We start from the raw sequence: 18,508 nt of genomic DNA on the forward strand, positions 1-18,508 counted from the left end.
TATATATATATATATATATATATATCCAACATGTCTGCTTCCTGAAAACAATATGATGCGTGTTGATCACATAAGCTTAAACCAACCAATTTCAACCAACAATATCTTGCCATCCACCCATGAAGCAATCTTCAACCTAAAGTGATGAATGAGTGGCACAATGCTGAAATTCTTTGTCAGAATGGTGTAATTCCCATTCTGTGCTTAACTATTGCCTACAGTAAATACCAATCAATATCCCTGACAACTCCCTGCCTATCTAACAGTTTGTACAGGAAACACTTAATATGAGGAGGCAAATAACACCTCACCTTTGGTTTCACAGAACCTGAAATTAAAAAAAGTGGAAAAAAAAATCCAGTTGTCTACTCTGTCCTTCATCCGTTCAGTAGTCGTTTTGTAGTCCTGCTGACAAAACAACTAAACAGCCAACCAACAAATGGACACTCTCACCTCCTTGGCGGAGGTAATCAAGGCATCCAGTGTTAAGTTAAGGAAGAGGATGGTAAATTAACTACTTTCTTCAAAGAGTCCTGCTTTACTAACATCATCAGTGCTTTATGTGTGTATTGCACCTTGACCCACACATGATTTTGTCACTTGTCACACTTTGTCAAGTAGTGGATTGATCTATGACCCACTTTAACAAGACAGCGCTGCATGCTTACATGTAACTAATTCGCAGTTGTAATTTGAATTTACTCTTTAAATTGAAAAGATTGCATGTTCAAGTAAAGACGTGTTTTTGAAGGTTCTTTATAATGTTTGGTTAGTTCATACATTTATCATTTATAATGTGAGAAAACGTGATTAAGACCTCAGACCACGGATTCTTGGTGCCCATGTATTAGGAAGAAGATGGAACCGTTGCATGAGACACAAAGGAAACTGGAAAGATTTAATATGTGTAAACACAGAGACATAATAGATGCTAATGCATATACAGAGTACCAGCAGCAGTCTGTGTTTGTCCTTTAGCTCTCAGTGTGAGTGAGATCAATGGCTGTACACACAACTGAGGACTCCACGTGCTCCCGTTACACTTACAGTGTGTGTGTGTGTGTTTGTGTGTTTGTATTCAAAACCTGTTTTGTGTCTGTATGCCGGCTTTAGAGCTAATTCAACCATGAATAAATCTATTCAATAAATGAATACCCGGATATACAGACAAGGAAGTACAACATGGAATATAATGCAATCAAATACGAAACACATAAAAACTGGCAGATACAACAGTTAACTTGAGTTGACACTTCTCTGACAGAGTTAAAAACGTGCTGGTCCATATTTGTGCGTGTGTGCGTGTTTGGGGGGTCTTAAGTGGAATAATAATGGAGGCTGCTGCTATGCCCGTATCTAAAATGCTAAAATAATGATCCATTCCTCTTTTCCCTTTCTTTTACTCACATACACAGTCCTGGGTTGCAAGGCAGCTAAAAATACGCTGTGTGTTTGCGTGTGTGTGCTCATGTACGTGTGTTCTTGTTTGGGTGTGTGAGCTTGAAAGGAAGCAGCATAAGGCCAGCAGACTGCAAGTCTTCCACGCAACGCCTAGGTATATACCGACACATATGGAAAGGAGTGTACAGCGACTGCCATCTGTGCAGAGCTCCTCATTGGTGGTGACATCCGCCTACACACGCAGTGAAAAAATAAAACAAACAGACTGCGAGACAAAGCATCTCATCTCATCTCTTTTGGCTTCAGAAAGCGATATGTGAGGCCAGGTCAGGCTGAATGTAGCGCGGTTTCATACATTTTACTGAATAGTGATGATGACAAAAATCTGATTCAGAGCTAAAAGACAATAAAATGATTGAGAGGTAATGCACACACACACACACACACACATTGTGTGTGTGTATATATATACATGTATATATATAATATATATATATATATATATATATATATATATATATATATATATATAAAATGTATTTTTGATAACAATGTCAATTAAAGGCAAATTAATGGCACTTTCTCCTTTTATTCGTGACTTTTAGCAGGACTGTCGCAACAAATAAGAATTTGTAAACAAAAACTATTCCAAGCTTTCAGATTTGTTTGGTGTGTTTTTTTTCTTTCTGTCACTTTGTGGTTTAGAGGTAACGTTAGTGCTTTGTCGCATCTTCTCGCTGTCTCTGAACTGTTTTTCATGTTGTGTCTTTAAGTGGTAGAAAAGATTAGATGTGTTCAAGTCGCTAATAACAACTTGTTGGCGGCATGTTTTGCAGATTACAGTTGTTTGACTCTTTAAACCCAAACGATGGAATTCCAGTTCCCCCTTTTCGGCACCAAATCTTCTTGGGTCTTCTTGGTCTTCCATTGTGCTCTCCTCTGCCTCAGCCATTGCCTCTGTTTACTCCCGAGCATCCAGTGCCGTAAATGAGTCCTTGTGGGTGACGTAAAGTGCTAGCAAGTAACGTTGCTGCAGTTACATTTGCCTTCATACAATGAACTTGTTTTGAGCTCAAAATTTGGACATCCAACGGTCATTCTGACGTTGGGTTGTGCTTTACACAACGTATTCAATCACAAACATAGTGCATGTTAACTTTAGTGTAGCAACAATGCTAAACAAGTAGCCTACACGTTAAAATTACGATATAAACTATAGACAGGTATATCCTATGGTAGACATTTTTATATAGCACTACGATATATATCATAATATCCCACAGCGCTACTACATACATACAGTATACTGACATATAGGACAGAGCCAGTGGCGTAAGTATCGGCGGTGCAACCAGCATCATCGACTGCTCATCATTAAATGTGACAGGATGATGGGGGGTTAGAACATGCTTGGATGGGACTCCTGGGCCTCTGTAGCCTCTCATAGGGCCACTGGGCCAGGTAATCTTTAGAAAGACAAGCCACTGGGCCAGTCGTCACTTCTCTGCTGTGTCTGTGGCTGAGCATTGTTGGCCAAGCCAATGCACGTCTCTCTCCTAGACCGGGAGAGTCATCATAGTCACCAAGGCAAGGTGCAGCCGGAAAAATAAACAAAAAAAAACAGACGTCCATCGGCCCATTATTGATCGGCCCACCGCGAAAAATCCCGGTACTCCCGATGGCGAGTCCACTCCTACAATAGCAGTTCTCTCGGGTGGCTGTGCATGTGTGTCCAGGCGTGTGTGTGTGTGTGTGTGCGTGCGTGCGTTGTGTTCAGGGCAAGGGTGGAGGGCACAAAAAAATATTTGCACCAGGGCGTATCACCATAGTAGTAATATAAGCGATACTGTATCCAACAGATATAGGTCCATAGTGTTCTCTTGAAAGTGGAATGGAATCATCCAGATGTACCAATAAAATCAGAAGGGTTGGAATTGTTTTTCTAAGAATATTTCAGACAAAGAATGCAATTACTTAGTATCTTTTTTTTTTTTCCCCTGACACACTTTGTCACCCATGTCACCTTGTTTCCAAAAACTGGCAGTTCAGTGTGTGGGTTGAAATATCTAATGCACCTTTCCAAGTAGATACATAATGTGGGTTTGATGAAGTTTATAACAATCTACTTTCTCGCTCTCTCTGATTTCCCCCCTCTCTGTTTAACTGCAGACACTGTGGGGCTCATGTTGAGGGGGGAGTGATGAGGCTGAGGTTGCTCTATAAACAGTCCGACCAGATGAGGTCATTCTTTCAAGATGCATACACAGCACACACACTCATCCCAATGAGACAGAGTGGCTAGAAGAGGCTGATTTTCACCTCTAGCTACAAAATAACTACGCAAATAACTCCACCTATTCACAGGGTTTTACTATTTGTTATATACCCCCCCCCTCTAATCTGTGATATATTCAAAACTGCTACATACTATTATTAAGTTTCAGATTATTCTGAATCTAATGCCAGGAATCAGTTTCAAACAAGTTTGGACATGGGCAAAGAGTGAACAGGTTAATTTGTAATCAGAATCAGAATCAGAAAACTTTATTGATCTCCAGGGGGAAATTGTTTAACAGGTGATAGTATCATGAATGGGTATGCATGGTTTCACTCTTTGTGAAAAACCTGGTGTGATGACTCCATCTTGTTATCCGCTGTACACATGGTTAATTAAAAAGTGTCTATGCAGATATCAAATAAGTATGTTGTACATGAAATCACCAGATAGGAAGTCATAATTATAAAACTGTAATTAGGGCCCGAGCAGTTTTTATTCTGCACACTGAGTGCAGTTTTTGAGGCCCCAAAACTCACAAAACTTGGAATATATGTCACATCTGGTGAAACATTTTATAACTCAACTGGATTGGGTGCGGGTGTAGCCAGGGGACTCTATAGCGCCCCCTGGAATATTTCTAACTTCAAGCCCTGCCTCCTACATGCACAGACATTAACGGAATTTGGTATGCATATGTATGATGACCAGACGCACAAAAACCTATTTGCACCCATACAGGAAGTCAGCCATTTTTATTCAAAGTTGCAATTTTAATGCTGCCCGACATGCGTGGGGCGAGGGCCCGTTCATCGCTGCTTGCAGCTTTGATTACTTCTATAATGTTATTTTGGTTGATGATATTTACTGCTGGGGTAAACAGAGAGCAATAAACCGTAAATCCTAGTCACAGAGAGGCACAGAATAGACGTGGCTGAGAAGAGGAGAGAAGAAAAAAAAAACAAGAAGTAGGAGGTTTGATGATGTGAGGATAGGAGTGTAGCAGGCACACTGACTGAGAGTTACAGGAACGCTGATGAGACTTCCAGTTGCGGTCTTCTTTCTGGCCACATGCTCTCTCTCTCTCTCTCTCTCTCTCTCTCTCTCTCTCTCTCTCTCTCTCTCTCTCTCTCTCTTTATGATAACTTTGGGGTTGCAGCAAAGAAAACATTGCACATCATTCTCAGCATCCACCACATAAAGAAGACCTGCATTTCTGATGAAGCAGATTCTGAAAGTTTTGAGGGACTAAATGACAGGTGGTAAAGCATTGCAGCCTATTGTTGATGACTGAATACAAGCTGTAAACTATAAACACCAACCAACTAATGGTCTTAATCTCATGATTTGCAAGGCTCGATTATAAACTAGGCAAACTGGTTCATTTGACAAACGAGGCCTAGTCAACAAGCCTTGACCACAGCCTTCCCTGACACGTCCCCAACTGCTGAGTCTGCAGTTCCCCATGCAGAGCAACATTTATATGGGCTCTCTGAAGCTCAAGTTGCTAGCTGCTGTGAGGACAAGAATAGCAATAAGAGTTGGGAATTTTCTTGGAAAGTCCTTGTTTTAATTTTCATTACACTTCATTTTTGATTTGGCATGAACTGTTATGCTGAATCTGAGGTCTGCAGGAGTCCTCTCTTCACTCTTTTGCTTGTTTTTTTTTTTGTTCGTTCAGTCTATTCTCCAAGTCAGTTTCACAATTACTGTGGATGTCTTTTTGTTTTTGAGTATTCCACTGCCATCTCCTGAGTTCCTGGAGACTTGCATGCGTGTGTGTGTGTGTGTGTATATGGGGGATTTGTGAGGGGCGGGTTCATTTCCTTAGCCTCTTCCTGAGAGGCAGAGCATTTGCTATTGACCAGTTTTGTTGCTTAATTTTGGCGCACGATTGACAGCAATATGATTCCAAGCACTGCTGAGAGTCAAGTCTTCCACTTCAACTTTAATTCTAATAGTAAGAGGGGTTGCCATTTTGGTTAGTAAGATCATCCATGAGTGTTATTGCTGAAAAACTGGGAGGTACCTTATTGTATCTGTCTCTACTGAAAAGAAAGGTTTTGCTGGTAAATGTTTATGCTCCAAATTTTGATGAAGCTGAATTTGCTCCCAAATTATTTAGTCGCCTCTACTTCTTGGATACAAATTTGTTGATTTTTGGAGGGGATCTATATTGTGTCCTTGGCCCATTACTGGGCTTTCCTTTAATCAAAATTAATCCACTTCTTGTTCATTACTGTGAGAAACACTTAAATAGTATCTTATGGGGCAAATTATTTCTTACTATGTGCAAAAAAAATTAAGTTCTAGACTTAATGAACTCTCATCTGCAATTAATATTCTTGACCAGAGATGAGCACTGAATCCCTCTCCGGAACTATTTAAGCAGTGTCTTGACTAACAATCAGAATTCGACCTTATTTCTACCAAAGAGGCAGAGCAGTTGCTATTACACACCTGTGGCTCATATAACAAGTATGGCAATAATGCCTCTTCTGGCTCATCAGCTAAAGCGACAGGCATCGAAATTAATGCTGCTTTTAAATCATTTTACTCTGCGATATATGAGTCTGAATTTCCAGTGGATGCAATGATCAATAATCTAGCTGTTGTCTGTAATTTATCTGTAAGAGTAATATTTGCACACTTTTTAATGTTATCGACCAAACGGTGTCGGAACTCCCAGAAATTTTCTGGATGCCAACAATGAATTTGACAGGGCAGAATGGGAATACCTGTTTTCAGTATTAAAAAAATGGTTTGGGGGATAAATTCATTTGTTGGATTTGTCTCCTTTACACATCCCCTTAAGATAGTGTCCACATAAACACTGTGCATTCTTAATATTTCACCCTAAGATATGGTACACGCCAAGGCTACCCGCCTTCACTGTTACCATTCCTGCTATTTTAAATATTCTGGAGAACTTTAGTTTCTTTACTGGCTATAAATTTAACTTTGGGAAAAAATAATGCTTTTCTGTTAATGAGGTATTTTTCGCAACTCATTTTCTATTTAAACATTGGGGGCTAGCATTAGCTGGCATACTTCCAGTTTTCTCATAAAAAACCTGTGTGGACATTATCTCCCCACTCATCCAGACTTGTTCAACCTTCTGTTTTGTTTTTTCCTCACTGCAACACATTACCACAGTAAGTTGTTTTAGCATGCTAATCTCCATTTGTGTATGCATGCTTGCCCATAACATCATGATTCCTCGCTTTATAGATATGTTGGATAAACAAAGTAATTTCAGTATATCTTTTTTTGGTCTTTTGGCTTTATTAAGAGGACAGCTGAAGATATGACAGGAAACAGGTTGAGAGAGAGGGGGAATGACACGCAGCAAAGGGACACAGGCCGTGAGTCAAACCCAGGTCCACTGCAGTGAGGACAAAGCCTCTGCACATGGGACGCCTGCTCTACCCACTGAGCTGAACGGTGCCCAACAAAGTAATTTAAAAGGTCTAGGATCATGGGAGCTTTGCTCAGTCAAATCAGTCAAAAAGCTCAAGCAGTGACATAATTAGAAATGCATTTAGTTCATTTAGATTATCTTAACCTTCTCATTTGAAAGTAAGACAAAGCTGAGGGAGTGGTCAACTGTAAAAGCTCAACAGACGGTTTTGGTAAATGTTATAGTCAAGGCAATTTCCATGAGGGATTTAGGGGCACGTGTCCATTTCACTCCACATCCGATTTTTGTCCCAATCAGTTTTACATTTTTATGTTGATGTTCTTGTCTCTCCTTTTACTTTCAGTATATTTTCATCTGAGTAGTCTCTAGTTATTACCATGCGCCCAAAGCAATAATTTTGACAAGCATGTGCAAGTGGTGCAGCAAATGCATCACAGCTTGTTTTGCCCTCTAGGCTACTCACAGGCTGCCGTAACTTGTTAGTAAATGTCTAAAAGGAATAGCTCCACAGACTTCTCAGGCCTGAAAAAGTTTCATCACCCCTTTATGGTTTTCAGTAAAAATAAATCATTGAACTCTGTTTTTAATTCACAGTTAATATTTTCCTCAAAAGTGATTGAACTTGATTAAAACATAAATCTGCATATAGCAGAGGCAGTGCCAGCCCTGACCAATTTGGTGCCCTAGGCAAGATTTTAGCTGGCGCCCCCTTGCTACGCAGTCAATTTCACAATCAATTTACATACGCTCACACGGAAACTGCATGTATGTATTCATGTATACATTTAGTGATAGATTGAAAATACAATATAAATGGGACTGATGGTGAATTATTCTAAGCTGCATCTGAAGAAAGAAGTATATGTAGACTAATAATGAAAATACAATGAGATTCATTCAACTTTATCTATTTTTATCTTTAGAAGCAGTAAAATGCGGCACTCTAACATAACTCGGCAGGCCCGCACACTGGAAGATGGAGCCACAGAGGCTTCAGCCAGTGACGGCACTGGGCCAGATGCTGGGCAAGATCGCGGTGATGCATTGGGAGCAAGCAGCAGTGAATAGGCAGTACTATGAGGTGCTCTATGCACACTAGTCATTGCTGGCTTTGGCAGGGGCAAGACCACCATCTCCCCTTCCTCACCCGCTCTCGTGTGTTGCACAGCACAAACTGGAGGCAGAGGATGACCCCGAGAGCTCCCTTGAGATGTTCAAGTCGACGGCGGTTGCGTGCAGCTGACCAGTGGTGGAGGTCCCCTTACTGTAGGGGGAGGCCCAGACTGCAACCCTCAGCCCACCGGCCTCTACCTTGGGGAGCTTCCAGGCCATGAAGAAGTGCCTGCTCACGGAGGTAGGCCAGCTGATCCAGGTTGCTGGCCCTCCTACACCCTCCTACATACAGTGTCCCTGTAACGATCCAAGGGGGTATACTTCAGGCAATGGTGGATGTGGGCTGTATGCACCGGACTTTGGTGGAGGCATCCTCACTGATATTAGGCGTGTGCATGGGGATATTCACATCCACCCTGTGGTGCCAGTGGATATTAGACATGGGGGGAAAAAGCATAACATTAAGGCTGTGGTTAGTTTGCTCCTGGTCTGACCCCAAATTTTGGTCAAGGATTGGCCCTGCTTTAATAGCTTAGTGGGGCAACGTGTGGGGGTTCATTCATGACTGTTAGGGACATGGGATATGTGCACTGTGCTCAGTGGTGACACAAGGTTGTCCGACACAGGCTCGGCAGGTTCCCATGTTACACTCCATGGAAGATTTTCTACTCGAACAGACTTGTGATGATACTCTACGCTTTGCCTTGGACCAAGTGATAAAAACTGATGGTCACGTGGTGCGCCCTGACACCGTGCAGGCATATCCACACTTTTCATTGATTAGGGACAGATTGTGTACAGTGAGTTGCGAGACTCAGACAGGAAAAGAGATGACCCAGTCGCTGGTCTCAAAAAAGCCAGGAGGTGGTATCGAGGTGGTACCCAATGGTTGGGCATATGGGGGGTGACAAAACACTAGACCGGATAATGGCCCGATTCTATTGGCCTAGCATTCAGGGATATGTACCCCGCTGGTGTGCGTCTTGCCCTGAATGCCAACTGGTTAACCAGATGGCCATCCCAAGGGCACCTTTCCGCCCATTACCACTCATGGAGGTCCCGTTTGAGCAGACTGGTATGGACCATTGGGTCATTTCTCTGGTGCACACAGGGATATTTTTTGTGTTAGTCCTTATGGACTACGCAACACGATACCCCGAAGCATCTCTGCAAAGAGTGTGGCACAGTCGCTGTTTCACGTCATCTCCCGAGTTAGAATCCTGAAAGAGATCCTAGCTGACCAGGGCACCTTGTTTATATTATATACATTACAGGAATTTATGGGTTATTGAGCATCAAGACAATTTGGACTAGCGTGTATCACCAGCAGACCGACGGTCTCATCGAGTGTCTGAATAAAACTTTGAAGTCCATGATCCATAAGTTTCTAAACGAGGATGGCCACAATTAGTATAGGTAGTTAGATCCTCAGTTGTTTGTAGTGCGGGAGGTACCCCAGGCCTCCACGGGATTTTCTCCCTTTGATATGCTGTTTGGCAGGACACCACGGGGGGTCTCCATGCAGAAATATTTCAGAAATTATCTTATGCTGCTGTGACTTTTTGTTTCACTATAAACTGCTGATGACATAAAACTTATCACAGCCAGTGGCACAGCAGCACTTCTAAGTCCCTCTAGCCACATCCATTCCAGCATCAACCTAATCCGATCCACTTTTCCCCATGGCCTTGTGTAAGGGTAAAGTGTTACTGGCGAGCACTGGCTCCTCTTATTTTGGACTCGCTTTTTTGTAACTCAGCTCTTTTGGAATCATTCTTTTGCTACAAATTTTATTTATTTGTATTTTGAAGTCCATTCCGTTACCCCCCAAAAATTTCCCCCAAAGGTTTCAGTTGGGTCTCTCTCAGGCTCACATGTTAAATAAGCAAGATGCAACACGGAGAGCAGGATTTAATTTTCAAAATTAATTAATTAATTAAAACTTTTTGAAAAATGTTCAAAACATTTAACATTGAAATCTAGACAGCTATTGCCAACTTAACCATCAGTTTCACACATGATGCCTTACTGTTGCTGTGCCGGTGATCGTCTGACTGCAAGAGTCTGACCCGCTCTGCTCACTGTGGCTCTGTGAGGACTGGTACATGTTGAGCTGATGCTCACTGACTGAGGCCTGGATCCCGGTGTAGTCCTGTGGTGCTGCTGGGTGCTGGTGTGGATGTGGGTGGGAGTGGGGATGCGGATGGCTATGTGAAGCTGTGAACTCAGTTGGAATGCCGTTCTGGGGAGGGGGGGCAAACTGGGCCGATGGGTAAGCCTGGGCAATGGATGGATCCGGAGGTGCCGGTGTGTCCTGGGTTCCCTGTATAGACAAAAGAGATTTACTTTTTAGTTTAGAGGGCCATGTCTGTATTCCATTATAGGAGATCTTGCTCCCTGAATTTAGAAGCCTTTGGTGACAGCAAGTAATTCATTAAGTCATTTATCTCAACATACTGTATGATGGACAATAAGATCAGCACACCACATAACAGATGGCTACACTAAAACATTGTTTTCAGGTTTAGAAACGTTAATAGTCTTCCATGGTTATACTGCACACATATTCTAGAGAATAGTTGCCTGACTGTCTATTCTACAAAGTGCCCTTCTTCCAACTGTAATGAGACCTGAGGATGCACATGCACATGTATATGTACTAATAAATACAAAGAGTAATCGGTATAGCGAAAAACTCTTAGTGTAATATGGACCACTTTAGCCATCATTTCATCAGCAGAGTTCTCCACTCCATTATGAGACAGACTCACTGACTGAATGACACAATAAACCACTTAGTAGAAAAACACTTTTCCAGCATAGTCATATGGCAAGATGTAAATGACGTACAGTTTGTCCACAGTCTGAAAGTGATTACATGCCTTTAAACACGTAGAGCTCATAGGTCAGTGTGACTTGGTGTATCAGTGCACACATGAATACATAGATATAAACTTGCTGGATTACAGGAAGGGATTTCCCTAACTGCACTGGCATACAGGAGGAGTAAAGAAACTAACCCATGTCCTGATTTCCAGTAATCCCATATAGAGAGGATGTACATAGACCTTAACAACCAACACCCAAGATTTTTGATGACCAAACACAGAAACAAACTATAAAAAATCTCAGCAAGGACTGTTTATGTCCTAAATCACAAAAAACAGTGTTTGTGATTAGATGATACAAGTTCTTGAAATGTGGGTTCAGCTGGCTGTTGTGCTGTCACAAAGGCACAGAAATAGTGCAGACATTGAGGGAAAAAGTGAATGTACTGTGTTGTGTGCAAGTATGTGTGAGTGTGTGTCTGTGAGAGGGAAAGAGAGAGAGAGAGAGAGAGAGATTATTCCTGTGGGGCATTTATATCTCAGCCGCTGCAGAGAGACCGGGAGGAGGGGGGTAAGAAAAAGAAAGAGAGGGTGAGTGAGAGGGACAGAGAGATGCAGACAGTGAGTCTTGGCTAAATACTCTGCTGTGTAATGAGAACCACATTTAGAGGACTGAAATATGCTTTACGTGGCAAGGCACTCCACACACATCCCCATGCACAAACTCTCAGGCAACTGAAGGAATACAATTACAATTCAGAATAAGTGCAGAGAGAGAGAGAGGGCAAGAAGGAATTTTTTTCTCCCTCTGAAGAGAAAGCCGCTGTTGAAGAAAGCTCATTAAATCTCAACTACAGTTAACCCAAAGGCATGTAGGATACTCCAAGGTCAACTGGAAGAGGTTTCCCTGGTCTGATGAGACCAAAATGGAGTTTTTTGGCCATCAGACTAGTCACTATGTTTGTCAGATCACCACAAACACACTATGCCCATTGCGAAGCACGGTGGTTGCAGAGGTAGAGGGTAAAATGAATGCAGCAACAAATAGGGAAATCCTGGAGGGCACCCTGATTTAGTCTGCAAGAGAACAACGGCTTGGGAGAAGATTTATTTTCCAGCAAAACAATGACCTGAAGGATAGAGTGAAAGCTACACAGAAATGGTTTAAAGACAACAAGGGTAATGTCCTGAAATGGCCGAGTCAAAGCCCAGACCTCAATCCAGTAGAGAAATTGTGGCTGGGCTTGAAAAGAACTGTCCACGTCCGATCCCTGGGCAACCGGACAGAGCCTGAGCAGTTGTGCAAAGAAAAATGACAGTGATGTGATTGAGGCCAAAGGTCCATCTACTAAATACTGACTTGAAGGGGCTGAATAATTACACACAATGTGAAACTGAATGTGTGTAAACATTAGTTTGTGAAAATGCCTTAGTTAAATGTACAGTATGAAATCATGACGTTAATAACTGAGTGTTTCTTTGTCATGTTTCTTGTTAATTTGAACACGTATCTGCTGACTGTTTATAATCATATGGATGATGTTATAATGTGTAATTAAGATCCTGACTCACTGACTTGACTAAACTTGTCATTCCATCTAGGTTTTCAACATTTTGACAACACCTGGGATAGTCTTATATAATAACATCTTCAAGATGTTCGTCCTATTTTGCTGGCAAGTTTTCACTATTTTGTGAAATGCATGTAATACCTTGTGCACATTCCCTTCCAAAAATAGAAAAAAAAAAGCCTTGCCTCACATTCTCTCATCCTGCCTACCTCTTGCCTCGTCTTGCTTAACAAACACAACAAACCTTTTTTCGAGCTCGCAGGGTTTTCTTGGTGTCATTACCGAGAGCTGTTGCCCCCCCACCCCCCTTTAAATGCGTAAATTAATCGACTCTTGCTAGCTGCTACCAAATATGAGGATGAAATAATGAGGGAGAAAAATCGACACCCACATAAGCAGAGCATGCAGCTCAGCAAACCCACATGTAGTGCATACGTACACACACACACACACACACACGTACACACACACGTACGCACGCACTCACACACACAGACTGAAGTACCCGCGTAACCCACAAAAGGAGCATGCAGCATGCTGCCTTCTGCAGTCACAGCATAAACAGCGTACAGAGAGAGAGAGAGAGAGCTAGTGTACAAGCAGCAATGAGGAAGGACGGAGAACGACGGACAGAAATGAAGGGGAAAAAAAACAGTATATATTCTCAGAAGTACCTGCTCTACCATCTTGTCTCAGCCTTCCTCCGCGCACATCCAGCTGCGTTATAAAGTCCAGCCCGCCAGTGTCTGCCTCCAGCTAGCATCAATTATGGATGGCTTTGTGTGTATGTGTGTGTGTGTGTGTGTGTGTATTGGGGGAATGAGCAGGAGGAGGAGGAGGAGGAGGCGCCAGTGTGAATGAAAGCAGCATTCACCAAAACTGTTTTCACCAGTCTCTTCATTTTTCTTCTCTTACAATCACGACTGCTTTAATTTTTTTTTAAATTTTTTATTTATTTATTTATTTTTTACTATTGGCGATATTTTGTTCTCTTTTCTTTTCATTTCTTCAGTTAAACCACATGGCCATCAGAACAGCAACACCCCTCTCCATATGCCTTAAGTTGTCTTTGGTCAGGGTCTGTTTTTTTCCTGGTTTGCTTTCACTCCAATAAAGGGAAAACATGCTACTGCATATCATGATGGTTTTTAGCTTACAGTGTGCTTCCAGCACTGTGGCAGCAGCTTGTGTTTGGCCCTTTCTGATCATAGCCAGCTCCACAAAGTAATGGTTTTCCTGGTTCCTAGCCTTACTGAACCCTACCCAAAAACGTTTGGATGACCTGGTCCATGAGCCAGGCACCATCGCCCGACATCAGTGCCAAATAACGGTGTCAGTGTGCTTCAGATAAAGGTTTGTGGTATCAGTGAACGGTGTTTGAACCAGGGTTTATGTTAGCCAGCTCTTTGCTGGTAGCCTATCACTTGTAAATTGTCCAGCAAATGAAAACATCAAAGGCCAAAAAGATAAAAAATGCCAAAAGAAATTACATTCATTAAATGCATATTAAATAACCTGATATTGTGTGACACACATAAGATGCTGCATTATAACTTAAACATATACTTTAGTTTAGCAATGCCTCTGCTCTTAAGACACTGAGAAATTCTCAGAATGTTGCATTTTTTGTTGTTGTCGTTATTTGCTCTCAGCATGCTCTTAGAGATTTCTACCTGAAAGAATTTCAGTCCTCATCAGACGGACATCAAGTTCCTGCTCCTTAGCCAAAAAAATAAGTTCATGTTCCAAACCAGAATGTCCTCATTCAACTGGGCAGCTGATCACACAGAGACATGTCACTAGAAGCACATCACCAGCAAGGCTAGCATTTTTTATACTCGTATTACTGTTGAAATATTAATAGCTTTTCTGCTCAAGTTGTGGGTCGCATCATTTGTCAGTGTCACCCAGCAACTTATGCACTCAGCCCTGCTCCACAAGCACACACCATCAGGAAAAATCATGCTCAATCATTGGGTTTGGGGGTTTTTTTGTATTTCATTGCTGTTATATTGAAAATATATATCTGGTAGTAGGTATATGGTCAGAAGTCTGTTCTGAATATCATGTTGCATATATAGACGGTTTAATCCCTCCCACTTTTACTGTTGAAAATATAAAGGATGTAGGATCTTTCCAATCAGTGCTGATTCTGTGCTTCATTAGCTATTAAATCCATTCCACTTGTTCATTGAGAGAGGGTTCCACACCATGTTTCCAATGCTACCTTGCACTGAGGCAGATTGACTCACAGATTGTCACATAGCAGACAAGCACACAAACACACACAAATGTTAACTAGTCAGTGAAGTGCAAGTACCAGGCAGCTGAGTTAAGGTGAGTAATCTATGTCACCAAAAAAAAAGCCTTGAACAATAACAGAGTATATTTGGTGGAAAGAAGGGAAATATGAAAGGAAAGAGAAAAGGAAGATGGCAAATGAAACTAAAAGAGGGGGAGAGAAAGACAGGGATGAAATGAAGAGGTAAAGAAAGAAAATGTGAACTTAACGCGAAGCGATGAAGTGTCTTACAGAAGATGGAACAGAAGACAAAATTGTTCATTGTTAGTGATTAATTGTGTTGCATTATTTAAGATATTAAGGGGATATTCCTCAGCTGGTGAGGACTGTGGTTCAAAGCCCCAAAGTTCTTTTAACAAAATATTACACTATATTAATAATGAATTAAATATAAAGTATTGGTTTCCTGTCAGGTTTAAGAAAAAAGGTTCTCTCTTAATAATTTGCTCAGCCGACATGGAATTCTAATGGTTGAGACACATGTAGAAACAGGGAGTGTGTGAGGAAGGAGAAGCTGGATGACAGGCTGTGGAGGGGTGAGTTCTGGCCAGATGTGAGAATGTGTGTGTGTCTGGTCATGTAGTTGACAGATGGTTTGAGGCAATGTGAGGCAGGGTGTGACAGAAGCAACACCACTGAGGCAGGATGAACACACACACACACACGCACACACACACACACACGGACAGCACTGCTGGGCTGGCTGGCTGTCCTGCTCAGTCACTCAAGGCAAGATGCTCATTCGGTTTTTCGTTCATACATTCATTGAGACAGAACATCATATCAGTCAGTCAGCCGTGCTCCCACTATCATCTCATGTACTGTGTTTACTTGTGAATTGTGAACTGTATTTATTATTAACTTCGTCCATGGCTAAATCTGTAGCAGGAAGCCAGGAAAAACAAAAGACAAAGACGACGAAGGTATCAACAAGAATTATACTTTTTAGACCACGTGTTCACAGTCCGCTGTGCAGGCCGTCTGCTGCTGCATAGCTTGTTTGGTCAACCAGATGAGGGTCCAGTAGCAACTAGCTGAAGTAGTGCATATCGCCACCTACCATGGTGGAGTCGGATATACTTCTGTCAATAAATCAATTCTCCCATAGTGCTTGTATACTGGGACAATGGCAGTTGTCCAGTTAAATGGCCTAACTGAGCTATGACACTATACAAAAAACTCTCTTACACTCGCTAACATCTGGCTTTTGTCTTCAATGTTAATATTTTCAATCTGCATTACCTCCCAGGTCAATGACATCTGTTAAAAGTAAGTATGTTGGCTTGCATCTTTCCATGCTGTTGAACAGATGAATTGCTGCACTGAACAGTGAGAAACTTATTTTGTGTTACAAATGCAAGCAACCCCTGCCTTATGGCAACTATGAGGGGATGCAGTATCTTATTATTTATAAGATACTGCGTTAGTTATAAGTAAACTGAAATGAATGTGATCAATCTTGCACTTGTGTATGCAAATAAAGAAAAGCAGTGACGATATGGTAGTATGTGTCTCCTAGAACTCTTTCATAACATTTATATGAGATTGCAGTAAGTTTTGTGGACCAGAAATTGTTCATTTCTTAAGCTGCAGGCTTTTTAGGAATGGACACAATGTACTGTATACTGTGTAATTCACTATTACAGTCAAGCTAATGTCTAAGAGTAGTTGTTGGCTGTGTGTTTGATTGACCAAGGGATCATTTTTGTTTATTTGCGCCAAACACCCAAAGTACCTTACTGTGCAGCAGCTTCCTGTATTGTTATACCTTACTGTTACCTAACTGGCAGCTGCAGGCACCAAGTATGTCCAAGTATAGGTACATATGTCTGTGTGTTTACGTTCTGTTTAGCCTCTTACAGGGCTTACAAGAGAATCTGGTCTGTTATTATTGCCCTCCACTCTCACTTCTTTTTAGTCAACCATGAATGAAGACATGTTCAGAAGCAAGAGTGATGATATATTTACTTTTAAATCCAAAAGTTTCAGAAATGAAATTTGTCTTTAAAATAAAATTTAAAAAATAGTTGTACATTTGTTGGTTTCCTCTGTTTGGGCTCAGTTTATATGCATAGTTTTCATTTCAGCATTCTGCCTCAATGGCCTTGTGTTGTATTCAAAGTGTTGTAATGGCAGTAAATGTCAAAAGACTGAACTAAGTGTAACATCAGAATAAAACACTGTACAAAATTGCTGCCAGCCTCATGAAAACATCCACGTCTGAGTTGAAATCATTAATCTTATTCATCAGTAACAAACATATGCTACAGCCAAAATATGCTTGCAGACTTGCTGCTGGTATGCAACTGGTTAATCTTCTGCATGCAAATGGTGGCATGACCAATGTTGTTGGCAACTGCTGGTACATTTAAAGCTGTTCAATATGCTATAGCTGACAAGCTATCTAACTAAAAATCCTGAAAACAGGCAATACCAGTGCAGTCTTGTCTTACAGCAAGGGACAAAATGCAGTTCTCATTTGTGTGGAAAACCAATGGAAAGAAATGCAATTTAGTCAGTTGTTGTACTTTAACATGCTTTCTTGTTTTCTAAAAATGTACCTCTAGTTCTTGGTTAGCTTTCAAGTTAAAGTTAAGAGGTGCACGATCTTGCTGAGGACATAATCTGTATGTCCTTAGACTATTATTTATGATGTGTTATGATTTAATATCCATTGACAGAATGAGAAAATGTGTAACAGAGAAAATCTGCTGAACACAAAAACAAACACAACTCCCCCTTCCATTCACTCTCACACACACACACACACATGCGTGCACACACACACACATGCACAAACACAGAGCAGGCAACTACTGTCAGTGCGAACATAAACACCACTCACACACAAACGTACACTCACACTCACACACACACACACACACACACACACACACACACACACACACACACACACACACACACACACACACAGATTACTTGTCCTCCAAGGACACATCAAACACTTTCCTCCTACAACGTTTCCAAGGCAACATTGAAATGAGCTTCCAACCAAAAGCATCATGGCCAACGCTTTAAACTGATCCAAAAACCCAATTCAATTCTTTGTGTGGGTGGGTGAATAAAAGTGGACAAATACAAAAACTATGAGAGAGGGAGTTAAGCAGAAGGAATTACTGCAGATATTTTAACATCAATTCCTGGATGATTGTGGAATCTAAATCTAAACAATGTGGTGGTACTGGGGTTTTGAAGTAGTAGTAGTAATAATGATGATAATGATAATAATAATGATTGTAATAACAAGAATTAAAATCGTATAATAATAACAATTATTATTATCATAGGTACATGTGAAATTCAAAACTTTGATCTTTACATATTCATGCTCAGGGTTTCCAGAAGATGAACCTTCTTCAATGCAATTACCACCATTACTGCTCGGTCCAATTTCAGGCTTAAATTCACACTATTATCCCCATACAACCTGGTTCTTCTCACACTACAGTAATGTGTGTTGTAGTGAACAGTATAGACTTTCGGGACTGGGGTAAGGGTCCAGACCACACAATAGAAATAGGTAGCGATAAGGGTTAGGTTTTGTAACATACAATCTATACACAATACTAGTTGGTA

The 18,508-nt window shown here is 41.3% G+C and overlaps 1 protein-coding gene across 8 annotated transcripts in view; it reads right to left on the reverse strand.

Moving 5' to 3' along the window:
- The window catches only part of rbfox1 (RNA binding fox-1 homolog 1), a 132,141-nt gene that overhangs the window by 59,859 nt on the left and 53,774 nt on the right, over positions 1-18,508 (reverse strand). For 7 of the 8 annotated variants that reach the window (XR_005072994.1, XR_005072993.1, XM_037089824.1 and 4 more), the window contains exon 2: positions 10,240-10,533. Coding sequence is in view for 6 of the 8 variants with exons in the window: in XM_037089824.1 (XP_036945719.1) it covers positions 10,240-10,533 (294 nt within the window). In the remaining 2 variants the exon portion in view is untranslated. Of the gene's footprint in view, positions 1-10,239; positions 10,534-13,283; positions 13,546-18,508 lie in introns of those variants that run through there. The other variant, XM_037089827.1, reaches the window with a different exon arrangement.

The sequence above is a fragment of the Acanthopagrus latus genome, chromosome 23 (genome assembly GCF_904848185.1).
Source record: "Acanthopagrus latus isolate v.2019 chromosome 23, fAcaLat1.1, whole genome shotgun sequence".
NCBI classification, from domain to species: domain Eukaryota; kingdom Metazoa; phylum Chordata; class Actinopteri; order Spariformes; family Sparidae; genus Acanthopagrus; species Acanthopagrus latus.